Below are 25,057 nucleotides of genomic sequence, written 5' to 3' on the forward strand. Positions count from 1 at the left end.
ATCCCCTTCGCAGTCCGTCTCCTTTAAGGAGAGCGCGCGCGCGGGCGTGTGTGGAGTTGTGTGTGTGCTCCTGTGCGGATCCGTGTGTGCGCGCGCGTGTGCTAGGGTGTGCACGTGTGTGTGTGCTCCTGTGCAGATCTGTGTGTGTGCGCGCTCTAGGGTGTGCACGTGTGTGCTTCTGTGCAGATCCGTGTGTGCGCGCGCGCTGGGGTGTGCACTTGTGTATGTGCGTGCTCTAGGGTGTGCACGTCTGTGCTCCTGTGCAGATCCGTGTGTATGCGCACGCTGGGGTGTGCACGTGTGTGTGTGCGCGCTCTAGGGTGTGCACGTGCGTGTGCTCCTGTGCAGATCCGTGTGTGTGCGCACGCTGGGGTGTGCACGTGTGTGTGCACGCTCTAGGGTGTGCACGTGCGTGTGCTCCTGTGCAGATCCGTGCGCGCGTGCACGCTGGGGTGTGCACGTGTGTGCTCCTGTGCGTGGGCGCGCGCGCTGGGGTGTGCACGTGTGCGCGCGCTCCTGTGCAGATCCGTGCGCGCGCGCGCCGGGGTGTGCACGTGTGTGTGTGCTCCTGTGCGGATCCGTGTGTGCGCGCGCGCTAGGGTGTTCACGTGTGTGTGCTCCTGTGCAGATGTGTGTGTGCGCGCGCACCGGGGTGTGCACGTGTGTGTGCGCGCTCTAGGGTGTGCACGTGCGTGTGCTCCTGTGCAGATCCGTGCACGCGCGCACGCTGGGGTGTGCACGTGTGTGTGCTCCTGTGCGGATCCGTGTGTGCGCGCGCGCTGGGGTGTGCACGTGTGTGTGCTCCTGTGAGGATCCGTGTGCGCGCGCGCTGGGGTGTGCACGTGTGTGTGCTCCTGTGAGGATCTGTGTGTGCGCGCGCGCTGGGGTGTGCAGGTGTGTGTGCTCCTGTGCAGATCTGTGTGTGTGCGCGTGCGCCGGGGTGTGCACGTGCGTGTGCTCCTGTGCGGATCCGTGTGTGCGCGCGCGCTGGGGTGTGCACGTGTGTGTGCTCCTGTGCAGATCTGTGTGTGCGCGTGCGCCGGGGTGTGCACGTGTGTGTGTGCGTGCTCCCGTGCCATCCGTGTGTGCGCGCGCGCGCTGGGGTGTGTGTGCGCGTGAGCGCGCGCGCGGAGGGCCGGAGACTCGGCGGACCCCGGGAAGGAGGAGTTATGTAGATTACGGATGAACGTTCTGGAGGGGAGCGCGGCGAGGAGGGAAGGAGCAGCAGAGGGGAGAGGCGAGGAGCGGCGGAGGCCCTTCCCGCACGAGCAGGAGGCGGCAGCAGCGGCGGCGGCGGAGTGGGCGGTGGAGGAGGAGGAGGACGAGGAGCAGCAGGGGGAGGAGGAGGAGGAGGACGCACGGGCTGGCGGCGGCGGCGGCGGCGGCGGCTGCTGCTGCGGCTGCGACTGGGCGCTTGGAGCCGGAACCGCGGGTGAACTTGGGCGCCACGTTCCCGGCGACGGGCCCCCGAGGATGGTGAACGCAGGCTGCTGCTGAGCCTGCCCCCGCCGCGCTTCCCCGGGGGCTGCCGAGCGCCGGGCCCTGCGCGTCCTCCCCTCGCCGGGCCGTGGGTGAACCTGCAGGCTCCCTGCCCAGCCGGAGGACTTTTTTTTTTTTCTTCTTTTTCTTTTTCTTTTTTTTTTTTTTTTTTTTGCCAGGAAACCAGGGAGGGAGGGAGAGGGAGAGAGGGAGAAGAACGCCGGGGAGCTCGTGCATCCATTGAAGCACAGTTCACTATGATCTTACTCACATTCAGCACTGGAAGACGGTTGGATTTCGTGCATCACACGGGGGTATTTTTCTTGCAAACCTTGCTTTGGATTTTATGTGCTACCGTCTGCGGAACGGAGCAGTATTTCAATGTGGAGGTAAGAGTGTGAGAGCTTCCTTCCTTCCCCCTCGCCTGGGCTGCTCCCCGAAGCTCCGCGGTTCGCTCCTGGGGATCCCGGCGGCGCGGAGCAGCCCGGGGCTCTGCACGGCGGCGCCTTTGCGGCCGCCGCGACCCCTGGCCGAGTTTCCCTGGCTCGTAGGTGACGGATGCGCGCGAGGCTGGGGATCCGTTATCCCTGGGGCACAAAGCCCGGCGGGGCGCAGCCGTGGCCGGTCCCCGCTCGCCACCCGGGGAAGGGGCGAAGTCCTGCGCCTCGCAGACGTGCGCCCTAACAGGGGCAGGCTGAGTCGGGGACCAAGGAGCGGTTCGGGCGGGACGGAGTGCACGGCCGGGCATCCTGTGCCTCCCCCGGTATTGTTCCTGAAATCTTCCTCCCCGGGTTCCTGAAATCCTCCTCCTAACAAAGGAGGTCAAGATCCGAGACTCCAGAACGGGGGGTGGGGGGGGGGTGTAGAGCGTGGGAACACTTGATAGGGTTGAATAACATCCCTCTGTGCTGCAAACGCTGGACCGGGCAGGGTCTTTTTCTCATTATTTAGACACAACTTAATACACTGTAACTAGATCTGGCTGCACAGAGGAAGGGACACGAGATCCATCTCTTGCAAAGTGTCTTCCCTTCCCCTCCCCCGCCAGTTGAACACAGACGTGGCCCGATGGAATAGTTGTGAGGTGTGTTTTTAATTTGATTTCACACTCCCGTGGCCAGACTTGAGAGGTTGGGGTCTGTCATGTGTTTTGCTTTGATTGCTTTGGGAACAGACGGACATAAAGCAGGAGGGAAGTTGAGGATAAGGACTTGTCAGACCTCTGCCAAAGTACTCTTGCTGTCATCAGCTCAGCGCTAAAGGCAGTGATGTGCAGTAAATCAATGGAAGCGTGTCTACACCTGGGCTCTAGTCCCGTTTATAGCATGCCCGGTGGTACACAAAGACAGAAGGAGGGTTTTAGTAAAACATACGCCTTTTGATTAGATCTGCTGTCCTCTGACCTCTCAGAAGCATTACAATCTAGTCTCTCAAGAATAACGTGATTTTTTTAAAAAAACATATATATATATACATATTCTTGATTCCTTAAAGATGCCTGTCATCCTGTTGGGAGTGTGTGTTTACACAATAGCAGGACCTGTTGCGTAGCCTTTGAACATGTTTCATGTAACAGATTGATATACAAAGTGTGCATAATAAATGCTGTGTGTGAGGCCATATTCTGAATATAACTCTGTGTTTATATGAATTGTTCTGGAGACTCCATGTAATAAGTGGTGGTGGGTAGAGAAAGTGTTTGAAGAAGTAAGAACCATTATCAAGAGTTAAAGAAGTTTAGAGACCTTAAGTACGATTGTATTACACAAAAACCGAACTTCAGAAACCCAAACTGTTTAACCTTTTGAAAAATAACAACTTTGGTTTCCTGGATTAAAAAGAGAGAGAGAGAGAGAGTGAGAGAGAGAGATGCAAAGGGGTTGAAAGTCCAGACTTCTCTTGATTGCAAATTTGAACTTTTTGGAATTATGTGCCACAGATGGATTTTTTTCTAACACTGAAATCAAGAGATACTTTAATGTCAGAATGAAGGAGGGATTAGTTTATAGACTGAAGGAATGAAAGTGGCAAGCTGATTTTTATGTTGTAAGCAGAAGGGCCTATTGCTTCGGTTTGGTGATGATGGTGATGGTGGAAAGGTGGGGCAGGGAAGGTGGGTAAAAGTAAGTGCTCGGTTTTATTTTGCTCCCTATGAAGTAGAAGGGAGGGTCTGGATTGATGGCTACTTGCTTGGGGGAAAGTCCCAGGTTTGCTTTCAGAGGTGGTTGGAATAGCATCACTGGATGATAATTAGGTTTTCTTTTTGAGGCTGAAGACATAAATTTTATTGTGTGTCTTTACAGTGTGAATTCCCATCAGTTCAATCAGGTACTATTATGCAAGAAAAGTTGATTTTACTAAAAAAGAAATTTCCTTTTAAATTGGCATGATCCTTTCATCAATATATATGTGAAAAAAATAGTTGATGAGAAAAAGTTATTTTCCCATTTTTAGAGTATTTATGTCATCCATATTTATTACACAATGCAAATATTTAATTATGAATGGTAAGAGGCTGGTGACATCTGAGACCTTAAAAACCTTATTTGATACAAAGGAGATTTCCTAATGACTTAGATTATGCTTCATAGTTTGTATTATTCTCAATTATTATTTTTTAAGCACTTGAGCATATCCTTAGCTGGGTTTATATACTTCCTTATGTGTAATGATAATCTCTATTTTTCTTTTTTTTTTTAATCATAAGAGTAGCTGCTGGTTAACTCAACATACTGCAAAGAACATGGGATGGCAGGATATTTTCTGACATGAATTTCTGCCTGGTTCACCTTTATTAGATATTTCTTTTTGGTAGGAAGCCCTAATAGGAAGAACAGTCCATCACATTCTTCTCCAGAAAAGCACTTATATTGTGTTCTTCATTCTGGGTTGCAAAACATACACTGGGAATGCTTTATTTGATTGATTCTCAAGGACAGTCTTAAAATAAACAGTAATGGTATCAATCATGCATGAAGCTCATATGATCATAAATTTTTTTTCTAGCAAGCACACCAAGTTATTATAGTTGGAAGGAAGCTCCTGAGAGATGCTTTTTATGCTGACAGCTGAGGTTACAATGCTTTATTCCTCACTGGACTTCACAATTGGTGGGGACCCCTGTACTTTTCATCTCTATAATTAAGGGTTTAAGAACATATTCCCGCGCCCCCCCCCCACCCCCCAGGTGTGGGGATTGAGTATAAATAATCGTGTTAACTCTTTCCTGCCTATTTTCAAGAATATAAGCATTTGGAATTTTCAGTTATCAGAACCGGAGATATTTTTTTTAATATGCCAGTGAAAGTCAGTTACAGAGAAAGAGTACATTTTATTATTTGTTTTTGTTCTTAAGAAGCAAAAAGCAACATCTCAACGGCTAAGAAAGGGTCAGACGCTACCAGAAGTAGTACTATGGAAGAGATTCAATTCATTCCTCTCCTTAAATATATTTTAGGAAGAACACTCTAATGCCAGGTTTTCAGTGTATATTTGCTTAAAGATTTTTGTTCACTATGGGATCCATTTTTGGGGAGTGGGCCTTTCAGTGTGTAATCATTACCATGATGCAAAGGAAGTACATTGCTAATATTAACTTAAAAGTCAAAGACTACTATCATTGGACAGCAGTCTGAATCAGAGGTGTTCATTGGTCAAATGGAGCTAAATTGTTAACAAAGAAATAGGATTGAATCTCTGTGCTCTAAAAGATCATATTGTCTCTAAAATAATGTTCTTCTCATGAGGCTCTTTATTTTTTCATTTTTGTGGGGTTATTTTTGGTACACTTTGAGCATTGTTGTTACGAAATTAGAGATAGAATAGCATTCATGAGGGGCACCTGGGTGGCTTGGTCTAGGTGTCCAGCTCTTGATCTCAACTCAAGTCTTGATCTCAGGGTCGTGAGTTCAAGCCCTGCATTGGTCTCCACGCTGGGCGTGGAATCTACTTAAAAATATATATTTATTTATGTGTATATAATATAAAAATTCATATATCAATATATATAAATATATACACATAGCTCCTGAGACTATTAACTTTCATCAACTTTGATAGTTTGTTATATGTTTAAAAATATATATATATATAATGTTCTTTATTGTTTTTTAAAGAACCAGACACATTTCTAAGGAGGAAAGTTATTTTAAGCCAATTTAATGGTAAAATAAAAATGTGAACTCTGAATGATGCAAGTATCAAAGCATAAGGAGATGATTACTTCTCTGTGACAAAAAGTCTTGATAAAGCGAAAATTGACTTTGTTGTTCCTAATTCACAAAAGGAGATATTCTAGGTTTTTTAAAAGATATTTTATGACAAATACTATGAATCATGAGTGTAACCACTTCCTACCTTGCAGTATGTTTCTTTAACTGATTTAGAATTTATTCACCTTTGTCCGGTTTATCTGAATCTACTTAAAAGGTCAGAATTTGCTTGGAGTAGCTCTGTACTGCATATAAACTTGGCAGTTACTGGTGGTGAGGGATATCAGAGATTAAAAATCATATTTCACAGATTTTAAAATGTCATATGTTGGGGTCATTTTTTTATCTATCTTGTTTTCTACTGGCTTAAATAATCAGCATGCCTTATTTCCTTTGCTCATGGAAGGTGGCTGACCCTGTGTTCTGTCAGCCCCCTTGAGTAAGGGGCTGTTTGGATTACATCCCACAATTCTCACTGTAGCAGTTTTTACTGGGCAGGAACAGGGGCTGTGTTACTGATTCATGAAGGTTTTTTATCCACTGCAAATCTCAAGCTTTACAAGACATCCCAGGTATGCTGGCCATTCAGAATGCTCATAAGGTCGCAAAACTAAACCAGGAGACCAGAAGACTCAGTACCCTCAGGTTCCCCCGTGTGGCCCATCTTACACTATTCTCTGTTCAGAGTTGCCTGGTCAAGTTCCCCAGGTCTAGGGTTATTCATGAAACTCTTCCAGGTGGGTGTATGCCAGCGAGGTAGGTCCCTGCTTCACTGTCCCTGAGAAATCCAGAAAGCAACTTTCCAATTCTGTTCTTTCCTATAGAGTTGGATCTCCTCTTTCAGGGTCTTCTCCATCAAGTAAGGAGAGAGTCGGGTTCAGTAACAGCTTTTTAAATCTCTGGGGTCAGGTTAAAAGTTATAGATCTAAAGTTTTTGCTTTTTCTTATTCATGCCATTTCAGTTTATAAACATAAAATTTTAGTGTACTTGTTCGGTGGTATAGTTCTTCTCTCTCAAGTTGGATTAATCAATTATTTTATGTAACTGTATTTCACTGTCTGACCTACCCCAGCTACTCAAAGTGTACCTGCTCAGAATATTTGGTAAATGACCATTTGGAATTATTTCAGGACCAAATAAATAAATAAATAAATAAAGCTATTGGACACTTGAATCCATTAGTTAAATTTGTTCGATGTCAAAAGAAAAGATTTCTTTATGTTCTTTCAGGAACTTTCTGACCCTTCAGCGTGAATATTCAAATTAAGAAAATCACTTTTCATGTTACTTTCTGTCACAATTTATTTTAAATATCTGTGAACATAATAATATCCATCAAATTGTTTTTTATTGTGGAATAGTATAGTGATCAAGATCACATAGTCTGGTACCAGACTGCCAGATTGTAATCCCAGTTCTTTTACTTGCAAGTTAATTAGGTTAATTAATGGGTTAATGAGGTTAATAATGGACAAGTTTAATCTCTGAGCCTCACTGTATATATCTGTAAAATGGGGATACCAATAGTATCCGTCCTAAAGAGTGTTTTGATGATAAAATGAATACATGTATATCCTATTAGATAGATGGATAGATGGGAACATACCTTCATATAATTAAAACTCAGTACTTTTTAGATATCATTATTATTAGTAAAAAAAAAAAAGATGCCCATTCAAAGCTAAATTGTCATGATGGCATCTAATTACATTAAAGTATCAGGTTAGGACATTACCAGCTGGTCCAGGAAGATTGTATTTTAATACATTTTTCATTTTTAAAAAGTGTAAAATACTGAATATCAACCACTAACATCAGTACATTTTCTTCCCGTGGGTTTTTCTTAGACAGTTTAGTTTAGGAATATGATTTGCACATTTTGTCTTGTCATCTGTTACTATCATAGAATGTCAAGTTCAGCTCACACCTTCCCTTACAAGACTGAGTTTGCAGAAATCTGTTCATCTTGTAATACCACGGAAAATAAATAGGCCTTATGATTCAGTGGGCTTGTTTATTTTAATTGGCTCAAGGCCCATGTGCTTCCTATCTACAGTAGTGGGATTCAGTATATAACTTGGGCCAGGTCTTTGTTACACCACAAATCCAGAACATAAAAGTCTTTTTTTTTAATTAATAGAGGAAGGAGGGGGATGGGCAGAAAAAGACACTAAAGTGTTTTCTACAACGATAAGGACATTTTTAAACAGCAACAATCCTGTTCTTACAACACTGGGAATAAAAGGTAGCTAGCAATAAAATGTAATGGAGCCCTAGGACAGAGGTCAAGGGATCCAGGCTTTAACTTTGGTTCTTGTACTAACATAGCTTTGATCTTGGACAAGTCATTTCTTTAATACCTGCATCTGCAAAAACAAAGACGGAACTAAACTATCACTAAAGACGTTTGCAAATTTGAAATTCTATTGTACTTAGCCTCCAAACTTTAATTTGTATGGACAAAGGAGGAAAATTAAACATATTTACCATATAAATTTGGAGGCAACTAGATGTTAAGGGTAGAGTGTTCAGTTTTGTTTTGTTTTGTTTCTGAAGTGGATATCATGAAGACATACAGAAAGGGCAACTTATTGCTAACATTTGTTATCATCTGTAGTCACACAGGGCATTTTACATTTTGAAAATAATCCTAGCCTTCTGCTGAGTAATGAAAACACTGGCAGCAAATTATATGTAATTTTAAAATCAATCTTTGGCCAAGGTAACATACTTTAAAAATTTAATGTTAAAAACATGGTTTGTTGTTATTTTGAAAAATCTATATCAACTATAAGTTGGCACAAATAGAAAGGCAAGCTTCAATAAGATCGTAATTTGTCTATTAGGGTGGGAGAGAGTCTCGAAATTCAAATCTATCTTATCTATAAAAAATATACACGTATTTTGTAGTGAGCTGAAGTGCTTATCCTGTGTATCCCTCTTACCCATTGTGGAAAATAATTGGCACGTGGCTTTTTGAGAGTTATTTTTATTCTTCATAACACATTTCATTTTGAATGTGAAGAATCAGATTCCATTTTATAAAATATGCAGCTTATGTGAACAGCAAAAATATTCCATACTAAAAGGATAAAACACTAAGCAATAACATGTATGGTTCTCAATTTTTTTTTATATGCCTTCTTTTTCATGGGCAAGTTATTTATAGATTTTGAGGTTATCCATAAACCCCTATTTGATTGTTGCTTCCTGTCATTTAGTAACTCTGAATGGCTGTTGTCTTCGTGCTTCACCACAGCTGTTTGGCATTGTGCATCCTTGGGTTTGGATCAGTGGAGTATCTTGATGAGCCTCTTAACAGAAGTTGAGCCCAGGGAATAAGAATAATCCCACTGTGGCCCCCTGACCTCTGATAGAATGTGATCTGCGGGTGTCGTCTATAAAAGGAGGCTAGAGGGAGCTATTGAGCTGTTTAACGACTCCAGTGGAGTAGAAGAATTTGGTTTAAAATCAAGGACACTAGGTGCAATCACATGTCTTAAAAGGAATCATAGGCAGTCATAGAGAGTTTGAAGAAATCAATGAGCAAATGGTTTATGATTTAAGATGTGAGATGGGTTTACTGAGAGCCCCTTGGCACCAGTGGTTACATATGCGATGAACTTAAGAAAGGAATTAGCGCTTTCAGGGAGGCCAGACGCTGGGCCTGACAGCTTGACAAAGACTGTTCGAATGCAGGACTGCTTTATAGACCCCTCGCTTTTAGGTGTAGAGTAGGTCAGAGACCCTGTGTTACATGACTGCAGGTGCTTTCGAGACTCTCATTTTAACTAAAATGTCTAGGGAAACAATTGTAGTCCTAACAGATGAACAGTGGGCTAAATTTAATTTGATCGTGCCTTTTAGGCTATATGTAGGAAAAATCCAATTTTACAAGCTTGGGAGACTGAAGTCATCTTATTTTTGAATGTTTACCATAGGGCCTTGTTGAATACATGTTTTTCAACGAAAGCAGATTTTCAAATATAGGCTTACCTATTCTTTTTAAAAAAAAACACGTACAAAATGAGTCACACAAGTGTGAAGCCGTTGTTGTTGTTTTTTTCCTTAAATAGAAACCTCAGACATATTTTCAGTTGAGCGGATTATAACATGACCTCTGGTGGAAGGAGGGAGGATAAAAAAAAAAGGCAGTCTCTAGTGCATGGGGTATACCAACATTTAATGAAGACGTTTTGATTTCCTCACAAGCATCATTCGGATTTTTAAAAAGGTTTTTAATCTAGTGAGTCAAATGAAACCTGGATAAATGAAGTAAACCATGGCTCCATGGATATTCTCCGGAGAAATAGTCCTTGGAGTGATGTGTTCAAATGACCAAATAAACCCAAATAAACTACTCAGTGGAATGGAATTTTACAGTATTTGTTTTAGTCACGCTTAAGTGAAGGGGGAATAAACTGCCTCTTTTTAAGGGAAGCTGGATACTTTCATGAACTTTATTTCATGTCCCCAAATTGCATGCACCTGAGGTGATGTCAGTGGAATGCAGGCTTGTACCTCTGCCTAGGCTGATGCACAGTCAGAGCCCAAGTGATGTCAGTGGAGGCATTTTTTTCCATAGGAACTTTCACAGTTGAATTCGTACCATGTGTTAATAGTTTATACTGTTTAGATATAAACATTGTTTATATTGATTAGATATTGGAACTTGGTTTGGGTTTCCAGGGGGCGATGCATTCATTCCCTCTTTACTCTTCCACCTTTGCTAGGCAGTTCCTCCTCCTGGTCCTTCTTGTTTCTTCTGGTTTGGGGTCTTGAGGGACTTTACACTTGAGTTCTATTACAGGACACCAGGCTTGAAAATTAGGGAGAATTTCACACACACAAAAAAGCCTCACCTGCACCCCCTCCCTTCTTTCATTGTGAATAATGGAGAATAGAGTCAAATGACTTCCAGAATCAAAGGCATACTTGATGATTTGTATGAAACCGAGAACCAGTTTATAAAAACTCACTCCCAGTTACCGATAAAACTTTTTTGGAGGTTTGGGTGTTTTTATATTGTTTTTATATTGTAACAGCTCTATTCACATGTAACTCACTGATTTACTCCTGCAGGTGGATTGAGTGAAATTTGTTTCATGGGTGACTCAAGCAAATCACTTAAGCAGTCTTTGCCTTATTTTTTTTTTTTTTGCCATTCATAAAATTGACTTGTGATCTTTTCCTGTTTGCCTAGAGCACAGATTTTGTAATGATAGCACTGAGAAAATGTCAAGCAATCTCCTTAAATAAGAATAGGGTGTATCTCAGTGCCTCATTCCCACCCATGAGATGACCAGAGTTGGAAACTGTCGTGTGCTGGCATCATATTCTAAATAGACCAGGTCCAAATAACCAATAAAAAAGAGATGGATGGAATTGATTTTATTGGATACCTTCTTTTAATAATAAAAACAATGTTAATTAACCCCGGTTGTCCATTTGCTGAGTGCCTGATTGTGTTCTAAGTGCTTCACATATATTAACTCATTTAAATTTCATTACAAGCTTGTGAGTTAACACTGCTCTTTCTCTTTTCACAAATGAGGAACCCGAGACACCAAGCGGTTGAGGAACGTGCCAAGGCCACAAAGCTCTGATTCTCCCAGAGTGGAGTAGCCCAGAATCAAAGCAGGCAGGCTGGCGGCAGGGCCCAGGCTCTTCAAGTAAATACAGGCCAGAATTAATTTCCAGTTTCCCAGTAAGACAATGTGATCCAGTTCCATTGTTCACATCTTTTGTGTTTCAAAACTGAAAAGAGATCATTAATATGCACAATGAAAACGCGAGGTCTACCCTGGCATAGAGTCTTGCCTGGAGTAAAAACCTAAATAGGCTGCCGTTGATTTCATTTGCTGCTTCAGGATGGAGTGTGTGTGGTGCTCCATGATTTTGCTGGTGAATACTCCTTATAATTCTTCACTCATTAGAAAGTTGGTGACCTGTGTTTAGTTACACATAGTATTAAATGTGACATGATCTCAAATTATGTATAAAATTCATCATAGTATTTCCTTTCTCAACTACTTGCCACACTGCAGTTTATCTTTAAATGTGATTTGCAGAAGTTTTAGGAAGGTGCGATTACCTTCCAAGATGAGAAAAAAATAGAGCATTGGAGAACATGTAAAGGAAAACCGGTCTGGTCTGTGTCTTAGTGTCCTGCGGGGAAGAATGTATAGGTGGCATGTCCTGTGAGTTTTGGAGTTTGTTATTTTTATATGTTGCATCAATTTGGTAGAGGCTAAAAGGCAACCAGTTTATTACTTCTAATATATTTAGTTGTAGTATAAATGAGACCTTTCTCAGAAAGAGATTAATTTTGACATGGACCAGTGCGTTAGAAATTAGTGAATGCCTCCTCACTGTTTGAGAAGTGACCTGGTATTTGCTTACTGGTCTTTGTTGTGAAGGGGATGGAAACTTCAACTTGGTGGTTGACCAAAGACTGAAAAACAAAACAAAACAACCTTTAGTCCTTCAGATCGTTGCTGTGTATAGCTTTCAGGGCTCACTTAGTTCATTCATTAGCCTTTCAAGGAGAACTGTTTCAATTCCAATTTACAAAGGTGAGAATCTAGCTGATTTTATAAAATTTCTCAGTTGCTAAATATTCATTCAACTATCTCACCTCCTCTGGAGGCAGTCTATCATCACGGCTGTTTGCAAGAACTTGCGAAGAAATGCTTAAAAGTCTTAGCTATATCACTACAAGTTCAGTGAGCTTAAGTGAACCAAGTCACGTGCCCCAATTTCTTCATGTGTATGGTAGGGATAATAATACCCAATTCATGGGTTGTTGTGAGATGAAAGAGGAAGGGATAATGGGGGAAGATAAATAACAGGCTCTTGATTTACTCTCTCTGAGATAACCAAAATATAAGGAAAAAATGGGTTTCAAGTCACTGGACATCAGATAATGAAGGGATGTGATCCCTAAGAGATGGGAACCAGAGTGAACCCTGCAGTTGTCTCAGTTTACCACCTTGAGGGCGCCTCCAGACAATAGTATAAGGGATGCAGAACCAGGCTGAGCCAGGCAGCTAGGGAGTATGAGGAGACCAAGGTTGCTAGAATTCACAGGCCGGAATTCCAGAAAAGAGGGAGCTGCACAGAGCAAAAGCATTGGAGGTCTGCAGGGGGTTCCCTTGGCTCTCTAGTTGAGAACTGTGAAGTAGCAACCGGGGGCCGGGGAAAGAAGCAATTAAAGGAATCAGAAGGGACAATGCTTGGTGCTCACACAGGGCTGGGAATAGTGCCCATTCCCATGAGCCTTACCTGAAAACCTCATTTACAGGACAGTGGGGAGACTCCTCAGAACCATCCTGCCCAGGTGGTGGGAACAAAGTTCTGGACTGAATACTAGTTCTGCTTCAGAAGTCTCAAAAGCAAGACATGGAAGGATTGAACTGTTTCTAGGCGACTTCATTGCTTTCCACAACAAAGCTCAATAAAATATACAAGAATACAAAAATATGCAGCACCCGACAGTTTAAAATTCACAATGTCTGGCATTCGATTAAAAAAAAAAAAAAAGGAATTACCAAGCGTGTGAAGAAGCAGAAAAACACAACTCATAATGAGGAGCAGCATCTATCTAAACTGATCCAGAAGTGATGCAGATGTTGGAATTAGCAGATAAGAATATTAAAACAGTTGTTATAACTATATTCTTTGTGCAAAAACTTGAGACATGGAAGATATTGAAAACGACTCAAATTGAATTTGTAGAGATTGAAACCACAATATGTGACATTCAAGATACACTTGAAATTTATAACAGATTTGACACTACTGAAGAGAAAAAAAAAAGTTAACCTGAAGTCAGCAATATAAGTTATCCAGAGGGAAACACACGGAGAGAAGAAAATTTATAAAGTGAGTGGAGTGTGGGATTTATGGGACAACTTCATGTGGCCTGGTATATGTGTAATTTGAGTCCCCGAACTGGGAGGGGGCAGAAAGAGGATTTGGAGGTATAATAACTAAAGCTTTACCTAATTTTGTAGAAAGTATATAAACTCATGGATCAGGGTCTCATTGAGTCCCAAGCGCAAGGGACATGAAGAAGGTAAACCAAGGCACGCCATGATCAAATTGTTCAAATGAGCGATCAAGAAAGTTTTGTGAAAAATAAATTGTACAAAGCAACAATAGTAAAAAAAGACACTGTTTTACATTTTTCCAAAGACCTGTAGCATCTGGCTTACCTAAAGACAGTGGATTTTCATCTTTTTTTTTTTTTAATTTTTATTTATTTATGATAGTCACAGAGAGAGAGAGAGAGAGAGAGAGAGAGAGGCAGGCAGAGACACAGGCAGAGGGAGAAGCAGGCTCCATGCACCGGAGCCTGACGTGGGATTCGATCCCGGGTCTCCAGGATCGCGCCCTGGGCCAAAGGCAGGCGCTAAACCACTGCGCCACCCAGGGATCCCAATTTTCATCTTTATTTCTGTTAATACTTAACAATATTGTAAGTCACGTAGCCGGTGGTAAACTGCGCCGTCAATTGCAAGTCAATGAGAGTGATGAGACAAATACCATCATATTAAAATAATTTTGTCCTAGTGGAGTCCTGTAAGAGTTTTAGGACCCCCGGAGGTTGCTGGACCAAACTCTGAGAATCATTGCTCAAGTAGGTATTCTATTTTCTCATTTCCTCCTGGAGGTACCAAAATCCATGTACCCGAGAGTCTTCACTGAAATGCTCACATCCTTCATTTCTTTCCCATCCCTGTCCTCATCCCTTAGTCAATGGAATCTGGCCTTCTCTAGTCCCTGTCTGCACCCCCGGCCCCCCGCCAGAAAATGAACCCATTATGCTTTTATAATAACCTGTGTTACTGCTTAGTCTTCAAAGTACCTTTCATAATTGTAATCACAGAGTGTTTTATCTTACCTCAGAGTTGCATACTGATGTATGTATGTGAGACAAAAGGCTGCCTTTTAAATAGACTTGAAAATCCATGTAAGAGCTTATTAATTGCTCAGACTTGGCACATGGACACTCAGAAGCCAAGCTCCCATGTCTTATGTTTCTCTATGCCTTTGAGTTCTGGTCTTCCTGTCTCTGGAACCATGTAGGCCAAAAGTATATTTACTGGAAGGAGATGTTTAAGGGGATTTGAATTGAATGATTTTTCTGTTTCCCTGGAGCATATGGCTAAATTTGGTCAATGAAATGCATGTGCCAAAAACCTGTTGTACAAGGTTTTTGTGTAATAGATTCATATCTGACTCTCATAGTAAATTATAACTTTATGATGAGATGGGATATCTGCCATGGTAACCGCTGTAATTCATGCATCTAACAGTGCCCTACGGAAAGTTCAGAGCTTAGTATCTAGTATAAATAAGTGCTTTCCATCTTCCTTCACTGATGTAGTATTTATGTAAGTACCTGTTGGCTTGATGTTAGAAAAACTGGCCACTTTTTTTCAAAAGTGTGTATTAGAACAGCGAGGGAAATAAATATAGAGGAAAATAACCTCATTCTAGTTCAGTGACGTCAGTCGTAGTTATTCCTATTAATAAATGGCAACTTTCCCAAGACAGTTTCCAGTAAAGAGCAAAACCAATTTTGCTTGTATTTCACTGGACATCTTGAATCATTTCAATCACTTTTTTAGCTACCTGGATGAGAAAAATGTTGATAGGCCATCAACTTTTACATACATTAGCATGTAAAACCCTAAGAGTGAATAATCACATCATAATATGAATTTCTTTCTTTTTGTTATAATTTGAATTTCTAACATGAAAAGTAGATCATGTTTATTGTTCTAACAAGTACAGTATTGAAAACCATGAAGAGCTGACTCAAGAGATGTTAAAATTTCATGGATTTTTCTCCTGCTGAACACCTACACATTGGTAATTGGCAGGGTAAGAACAGGGAAAAATATGACTTTCTTTAGACTTTCATTGATACGTGTACTATCTATCTGGATTACATCTTCCTTAGGAGGAGAGGAAATGTAACCCTCTTGAATATTAAGCAGTCCATTATTCACTTTTGCATTTACCAGGAGAAATGAGTCTTCTGATATAGCATCATCTGAGGAATGGCAAGACTTAACTTTTGGTTGAAGACAGCCATCTGCCCAGGGGCTGTAGGTTCCATTTATTTAAACAACAATCTGGTTTTCCTTTCTTCTTGTTACTTAAATAACTTCCAGAGATTTTATAGACACATACACACTTCATTTCTCCCTGCCTTTCTTCCATTCTATGGAAAGATATTATTTAAAATGTTCCATACATTTTTAATATAAATATATGCTTTGGGGAATTTTTCATATCAGTAAAAAAAAGAACAACTTCATATTGTAACTTATGTGATAATCTGTTTAAGTACAGCATTATTGCTGGATCAATAGGTCATTTTCAAAGTTGTTTCTATTAAAATAATAATACAATATGTTCAAGCATGTGTGAGCTTATTTAACAAATACATTTTGGAAGTGTAATTACTGTATTATTGGCTGTGTATTTATCTATAATTTTGGTGAATTCTGACAAATTGCTACCCCCAAAATATTTCAATTTACTAGTTTTCAGCAGTGCTTGGGGTGCCTCAGTGGCTCCAGTAGATTAAGCATGGGACTCTTGATATCGGCTCAGTTTGTGATCTCAGGGTTGTGAGATCCAGCCTTGTGTCTGGGCGTGGAAACTGCTGACAGTCTCTCTCTGCCTTTGACTCTCCACCCACCCCGCCATTCTCTCATTGGTACGCGCACTAGTGCTCTCTTTTTTTCCTCCTCTCTACCAAAAAGAAAAAAATAGTTTTCAACAGTGCTTGAACATGGTTGATTCCACACTCTTCTGCCGTTATTTAAGATTTGTTTCTTAATCTGATGAGTGAAAAACTAATTTTATGAAAATTTAAATGAATATCAATATTCAGCACTTTAAAAATACTTTAATCCACTTACATTTTTTATTGCAAAGGTTTCCTTTTCGTGACATTATTTTGTCTTCTCTTACTGTTTTATAACAGCTCTATATGTGTTTAAAAAAAAGTCCCATTCTCTGTCCCGCATAATAATATGAATTTGCTGATATATTTTGGTTTTGTTAATTTATTTTTTCAGATTAATTAGTCATTTATACTATGACTTTGTTTTGTATCATGCTTTAAGAAGTATCTAGCACTTTATTTTTTTTTTTTTGTATCTAGCACTTTAAAACTATTTTTAGAAACACTTGTTTCTTTTCTGTTTAAATCTTTAAGTAAAAATACTTTGTTGTGGGTACCGAAAGTGGAATCTAACTAATTTTCCCCAGAACTGGTTAAAAGATGCTTTAGCAGTATATATTAAGTAATAATACATCTTTTCTCTGTAGCACTTAGGTTTTCTTGAGGACTAATAACTATAAAATACAATGCCTTAAGACAGATTTGATTTGATCTGATGGATTTGTGGGTGGTCTAGGGCACCTTTGTTTTGCATTGCTAGGCTAGGGCCACTCTGATGTGGTGAGCTTGGGGTGCTTCAGTGACTGAGTAGGTTAAGCATGGGACTCGAGCATTTTTTAATGTATATACAGTAATTATTATATCACAATGGGTACACCTGAAAGTAATATGTCAACTATAATTTAAAAAATAAAGGGTGCCTTAGTGGCTCAGTTGGTTAAGTGTCAGACTCTTTATGGCTCAGGTCTTGACCTCAGGGTCATGAGATTGAGCCCTGCCTTGGCTCTGCACTGAGTATGGAGCCTACCTGAGAGTTTCTTTCTCCCTCTGACCCTTCCCCCTCTGCTTGTTAAATAAATAAATAAATAAATAAATAAATCCTTGATATTTATTTCTCCCTGGAAAAAAAAAAAAAGAAAAGCTATTGATTTTTACATATTATCAAATGCCCACCTTGTTAAATCATCATATTGTTTCATATAATCCTGCTAAAGGTCTGCTTGAGTAATCTGGACACACAGTCATATTACTTATGTGTAAAGATAATTTTACCTCTTGTTTTATTCTTTCTTTTGGATAATTGTACTGACTATAAAGCAGTCTTAAATAATTATCATGACACTAGGCACATTGTCTGTATTCTGACTTTAGGGGAGATGAATACTCATTTGGTTTCAGTTGTCAGTTAACCTTTAAAAATATTTAAAATCCTAGTTACTTTGTCCAGGATAATTGATTCTTGAATCTTGTATATTGCTTTTAAATTAAAGATTGATGGTGAGACACAGCATGACCAACATGGTAGGATACTGAAATTTGGTATATTATCTATGTTCTCCATATTTTCCTCAATTTTAATGTGGTTTTTTTTTTACCGTTTCCTTGTAGTTTCCTTAAACTTTGGATCTCTAAGTCACGATATTTCTGTGGAATATCACAGTGTGGGTGGACAAAAATTGTTTTCTGAATGAAACAATGAATGGATTGATTAATTTTGTGATAAAATTTGGACATCTTACTCAAGACTTTTATTCAAGACTCCTGGTTCCATGCAACAGAAAGCCAGTTTGAACCATCCTGTCCAGTGTAGGAGATTTATTGGAAAATAGTAGCATAGTTTGCAGATTGCGGGGAAGGGCTGGCCCTTCCCTGGCCCAGGCTCCAGTTGCAGGTACTTTTGCAGAGCTTTCTGTCCCACACTCCCTGCTGCTTTGTTGGTTGGTTTCATTCTCCTGTTGCAAGTTTCTTTTTCCCTGTTATAAGGTTTCCTATCACCTGGCAACCATTTTTCTTTATCACTTTTCTTAGAGAAAATATCTTCCCTCTGCCCATATGCTTATACTTCCAGCTCTGCTATGAAAAGCCCTAAAGAAAGTTTCTCATTAACCCAGTTTGGATCACTTGCCTATTCCTGTAGCTGGAAATACTTTGTGAGACCATGAATGGCAGCTCCTGGTATCATCTGATAGTTGGAGTGGGGGAGTAGTAGTTTCCTCAGAAAAGAGGAGGATGTTGGGCAGAATTTCAACAGTAGATGTCTAAAACAGTTGAATTGATTTATTTTTTCTTTCCTGCATTTCCCTTTTACCTATTTTCCCCCTTCTTCCGGCATTTCCAATTCCCTCCCCCGCTCCCCTCACATATGTATAATTACCTTCCTATTTTTTTCTCATCCCCTTTCTTTTCTTTGTCATTACCCTTCCATTTTTTCTGAACAAGTTAGGATTAAGGTGTGTTTTCTGCTATAGGGTTGTTACCTATTTAGAGAATTATCATGAGTAAAGTTTCAGTGGAAAAGGAGTAGTAATAGTCAGCCATGCACAAGTGACTCTGTAACAGCCCGGAAGCTAGGATAAATGTGGCAAAGTTTTGAACTAGCGTGACTGCGAAAAACACAAAGCCCAGAGGCTTACTGTTGGGTTCAAGCAATAATTTTTGGACTTATCCTCAGTATTTGTGCTCAAGAGATGAGAAATAACTTTTCGTGTTCCAGGAACTTCTTCAATTTTATTTGAGAGGTGACAGCAAAACACTGAGACTATTATCCTTTGTGTCCTTCATTCTTCTTTTTCCATGTTAGGATCTTAACCATAATTTAGATCGGTGCTTTTTTATTTTTTTAAATTTTGTAAATGAGATATTTATTTTAGAGAGAGAGAGAGCACACACTAGTGGGAGAAGCAGGGGGAGGGGGAGAGAGACTCTCAGACTTTGTGCAGAGCGCGGAGCCAGATGAGGGCTTGATCCCATGACCTTGAGATCATGACCTGAGCTAAAACCAAGAGTCAGACACTCAACCGACTGGGCCATCCAGGTGCCTCTAGATCAGTGCTTTTTCAGAAGAGGAATCTGAGGACCTGGTTGTGGATATAGCTTCACCTCAGGCTTCACAGAAAGTTAGTGAGAGAAACCAGAGTGGGGAACAGGGCATGGATTCCTCTGTTCTTGCCAGGGTTTATGAGGAAGTGTGCTGCTGTCAAAAACCACACATTCAGCTATGGTGTCAATGATCAAATTACAAAAATTACCATTGTGATATGTGATTGGTAAATGTTCTTGCCTACTGTTGACAGAAATAGCTTGAGACACTACAGTTTTAGTTATTTGAATATTCATATGTGGATTTATTATTTATTTTCTAAAAACCAGTTTTAATAGAGCAAAAGGATAGAGAGAAAATACAAAGACATTACCAGATACCTTCTAAATGCACACTTTGACACATTCATTTTGTCTCAAATCCTTTGATTAGAGATATGCTGTCTTCCTCAGCAGCAAAGATGTTTGTGCTGGTAGCTATGATTCAGTTATCACAGTTCTAGGCACTATTAAATAAGAGCATCTTTGTTTCATCTTTGTTTAAATTTATCTGTAATGTTACAATCAAACACATTTCTAACTATATACACATAATCTCATATCCATGCATATATATGTGTGTTCATAAAAGAAAGATATATAAGATATAGAATACAGCATATGTATGCATGCATATATTGAAAGAACTTTCTGAGCTATTTGGGAAATTAGCTTTTTATATACATCTTGGGATTTTCCTCTTATTTTTAAACCTTGTAGCAAATAAGACAGAGTGATATTAAAGGAAGGTAACTGTTTTCCTGCTTCCAAGAAAATGTAAAGAAGAGGATCAGACACTTAAGCTCTCAGGGTTCTTCTTTTTTAGATCTTATTTGTGGCTTATTGCAGTTAAAAAAAAAATGGAGAGAGGCAGAGATGAGAAGGAGGGATATTGAGGAAAAAGAGAAGGCCTAGAAAGACTTTCCCCCCGTTGCACATGATCCCTGGAAGAATTAGTGTTGCTAGAAAGAATATTTGTCTTTTGTTGTAGAATTATTGGATAGGGCCCTGTGAGAGGTAAGGCTGGTCTTTTATTGAGCAAGGTTTAAAATAAAGGATGATACTGTTTTTTATGGCAAGGGAGGGTAAACGATATATTAAATTTTAATGCATCCATATGAGGCAAAAATAAATATTTAAGTAATACTGCTTCTCATGTTAGTCTTTCAACTCTCCAACTCTACCCACCTTTAAACACGTATGTAGAAAGTAGGAAACTTTACAATTCTTCACCTTGTTTTTCCCATCAACCCATTGTTTTAAAGTCCTATTTGTGCTGGTGACTCATGACATTTCATTCGCTGGTTGTAGTTATTCCAATTTCAGACTCTTGAAAGAACAAGCCCTTCACATCCAGCCTTTCCTCAATCTTGGAGGATAATTTACAAGATAGAAGAGTAGGATACAGTTCCCATCCCAGTTTTTCCTGATAGAATGTATTTTTTTTTTGTTTATGTTCTGAACAAAAGTGTGGCCATGCATACTATAAAGATATTGGCCACTCTTCTCTAGGTAGGCCACTTGCATATGGTCTGCACTGCTTCTGCCTTTTTAATGTGAATGTTTTTGGCATTTCCCAACATGCCAGACATTTATATTTACTTTAATAGAAAGGAGATACAAGCCTAAGTATATAAATACGCATTCCAACTTGTGCCTAACATCTAGGACGCATAAAAAGTGGATGTTAAGGCCTTTGCTGTGCATATACTCTGGAGAGACTAGGGATGCAGCCATAAAACTAGTATAGAAAATAAGGCAGTGTGTTTCCAAGTTCTGATGTTTGTAACATAAATTATCACATATAGACTCCTTTATAGACTCAATTACAGAAGGTTGGAGAGGAATGACTTTGCGGCTAAGAAGGGCTCTTATCTGTTTTCTAAAATACAATTGACTAGATTATTTTTTCCCCGAGACTTATCATTGCAGGGTACAAAACAACTAGTCTAATACTGTCATCGTAAATCACCTCAAACTGACTCATCTGATGAAATAGTGACAATTCAGTTCTTTGGTGGCTTTGGTAATATCTGGAGAGCTTCAAAATTCGGAGACAGAATTATTCACTTTGATGTTTGGATTGTAGGAATGTCTGTCTGTTGAAGTATTCTTTGGGGTTCTGGGAGAAGTAAGTGCTGGCAAATGGGACGTCAGCTCCAGGATACTTTCCTTTATGGGTTAATTCTTCCAGGTGGGATCCAGGTAGAGGATCCACAGACAGAGTGTTAGTTAGCATTAATGGAAGAATTTGGAGTTTGGAGGACTTTGATTATTTTTCCTTTTTATTTAAACATATTGATACAAGTGGATAAACAAAAGCATGAAGCAAGAGTTGATACGTTCATTTTCTGAACAGAAGACATTAGCCATGAAAAATATGAACTAATGTGCTTGCAATATATTCTCTTCAAATTGGGAACAGATGCATGTGTAGCTGCAAGGTGTAGGTAAACAGGGCTGAGTTTTCCCCCCGAGTAAACTCAGCTTTATCCCCCTGTCCATCCTACTCCCCCCCCCCTCCCCATGGAGTTCTCCGGCCTCATTTCCCCCAGGTTGTATAATTTTGAAACGTTAAGCTTAAGCAGAAAAATTTTGCATTTGTGCTAAGCAAGTTACGACCTATCAGTCTGATAGAAATGAGCTAATAAGGCAGTTTTACCTAGAGGTTTGTCCTTGCTTGAAAAAAATTCAGCAGATCCATTTAAAGTTGAATGCGATCATGTATTGAAATTCAGTTTGATTTTTTCAAACTGTGGACTCTTACCATGGAACATGTCTTTGAAGTTAGATAACACTTATTAAACAATACAGATAACACTCAGTATGTATGTGGGCCAGTGTAGACTAAGTAGCCCTGAATCCAAAAGAAGGCCTTAGCATTTTTTTGTTTACCTTCCCCTGCCATCACTTCTTTTTGTGCGATGGGTCTGTGGGTGTCGAACTTCAGTGTGCAGATGAGTCATCTGGAGGAGCTTGTCCAAAGTGATGATGCCTTGGCTCCTTCTCCAGAAGGACTATTTCAGGAGGTTTGAGGTAGAACTTCAGATTCTACATTTTGAAAACTGTTGCCGCCTCCCCCCCTGCGTGATTTTGATGTGGCCCAACCATTGATCTGGCTTTGGGAAGCACGGTTCTAGAATTTCCTCAAGGATTGGGATCTGAGCAATTCCACGTGTTTTCCATTTCTTCCCCTAAATTGAATTCAGGTTTATTGGCCTGTAATTCTCTGGTTCATCTCTTGTTCCACACGTAAATTTGGCAATTACAAGCAGTACATTTTTTACCTCCCAGTCTGCCCTTTGATGCTTACATGGATCTGCTTTCTTATACTTTTCCTTACATGGGGTGTTTGGGGATGAGGAGATAAAAATGTTTTAAGGCTTATTACGAGTTTTAACGGAATGTACTCAAAATGTACCTATCGTGTTTTTAAATTCAGTTCTCTTAATGATGACCTCCTACTGGCTTGTTCCCCTTCTCTCTTTACCTTCTAATCACTTTGAACAGGCAAAGGTATAATTTAGCTTCCTTTTTTTTTGCTTTATTTACTCATCAGTTTCATTTTTTCTTCTGCCCTTTTTAATAGGCCTAGACCTTTGCTCTATGTGCTACTGAACTTACTGATTTCACTTGCGTGTGGTAGGATGGTGATGTTGGTTGGCATCGACTATCTCTGTTCCAGTCGTCATCTTCATAGACATAGCTCCTTTGCCTTGAAAAATAGCCAATATTTATTGAGCACTTTGCAAATGTGCTAGACACTGTGCTAAACGTTATGTATATTATCTTATTCCATTTTTAACTCTCTAGGAGGTATAAAGTATTGTTACCATACTCACTTTACAAATAAGAAAACTAAGGTCATTTAGAAGTTGAAAAACTTTCCTAACTACTAAATGCGAAAGCTGGGAATCAATTCCAGGTAGTCTAACTCTAGAGCACACTCAGGCAACTTGCACAGCACGTAGAGTAATAAGCTGGTGTAGACTCTGTCTTGACTTTACCAAGGCCCTCATTGGCAGAGCAGCACTGGGTTTTTAAGGAAGATGTGCCATCATTTTTTTTCTCTACCGGGCAAGTCAAACCATCCTGACCTTTGGAGGTAGGCCATAGTCAGAGAGGCCATCTCTATGGTTATTTGAAATGACATATGCAGCTTTATTCTCTCTAGTACCCAGAAGACACTGTCCTCAGGTCTCAGAGACTTTCTTGGTTATTACAAAGAAGTTGTCTGAGTTTGGGAGAAGCACTTCTAGACAGAGGTTCTTTTCCAGATTTTGGTACTTCTTCATTAGAGCACTCTGGGATCTTTCTTCCATTAATAGCAGCCACTGGTAACAGTAGTGCCTGTGTCTACCATATTGCCTTTAGCAAATTTATCTTTCTGATTATTCTTGGGGATCACCTTTTCAGATCTGAGTATGCATGTAGACTGTCAGGCACATGTACTTAACTTTGTGTGAGCCAGCCCTCTGGACAAGGTTATGTTTTAGCCAGTCTGATAAAAATATAATAAATATTGAAATTCCAGTAAATGCCATATGAACCATTGTGCAGTATTGATGGGAATGTAAATTGGTGCAGCCACTGTGGAAGAGTACGGAGGTGGAGGTTCCTCAAAAAATTAAAAAAAAAAGAGAGAATTGCAATGATCCAGTAATTCCAGTACTGAGTATTTAATCAGAGAAAATGAAATGACTAAATTTGAAAAGATACATGGATCCCTATGTTTACTGCAGCATTATTTATAATAGCCAAGGTATGGAAGTGTCTATTAATAGACAAATGGATAAAGAGGATGTCATATACACACACCCCTACACATACTATGAAGTATCATCCATGAAAAAAAGAATGAGATCTTGCTATTTGCAGCAACATAGATGGACCTAAAGGATGAACCTAACAGTAAGTGAAATAAGTAAGAGAAAGACAAATACTATATGATTTTGCTTATATGTGTAATTTAAGAAATAAAATGAACAAAGAAAAAAGAGGCAAACAAACAGAACCTTAAATACAGAGAACAAACTGGTGATTGCGGAGAGAAAGTAGGTAGGGGGATAATTAAAATACATAAAGGGAGAAGTGCCGACTGGCTCAATTGGTGGAGCGTATGACTCTTGATCTCAGGGTTGTGAGTTTGAGCCCATGTTGTGTGTAGAGATTACTTAAAAATAAAATCTTTAAAGAGCTTTTATTTAAAAAATTAAGAAAAATAAAACAAAGGGGATTAAGAATACACTTATCTTGATGAGCACTGAGAAACATAGAGAACTGTTGAATCATTATGTCATATAACTGAAACTAATTTAAGACTGTATGTTAATTATACTTGAATAGAAAATACCACTATTGACATTCCAGGATTGAATACCATAATATTTCCATTTCTTTACAATAAACATACTGGAAATATACTTTTAATCTTAAAATAATAATTTTACTGTTCTTTGTCATAGACAGTAACTTATTTTGAAGTTACTCTATTTCAAAAGAAAAATGTTACCAACTATCTAATTAGTAATAAATATGATTAAATCCACTGCATTAAATAATTATTCACTTCATTTCAGATGT

The 25,057-nt window shown here is 39.9% G+C and overlaps 1 protein-coding gene across 1 annotated transcript in view; it reads left to right on the top strand.

Moving 5' to 3' along the window:
* The first annotated feature begins 1,325 nt into the window (after positions 1-1,325).
* Positions 1,326-25,057, top strand: part of MMP16 (matrix metallopeptidase 16) — a 289,423-nt gene continuing 265,691 nt past the window's right edge. The window contains exon 1 of the mRNA XM_026013297.2: positions 1,326-1,868. Within this exon, the coding sequence (XP_025869082.1) occupies positions 1,737-1,868 (132 nt within the window). The 5' untranslated portion in view covers positions 1,326-1,736. The remainder of the gene's footprint in view (positions 1,869-25,057) is intronic.

This window comes from Vulpes vulpes, chromosome 13 (genome assembly GCF_048418805.1).
Source record: "Vulpes vulpes isolate BD-2025 chromosome 13, VulVul3, whole genome shotgun sequence".
Taxonomy (NCBI): Eukaryota; Metazoa; Chordata; class Mammalia; order Carnivora; family Canidae; genus Vulpes; species Vulpes vulpes.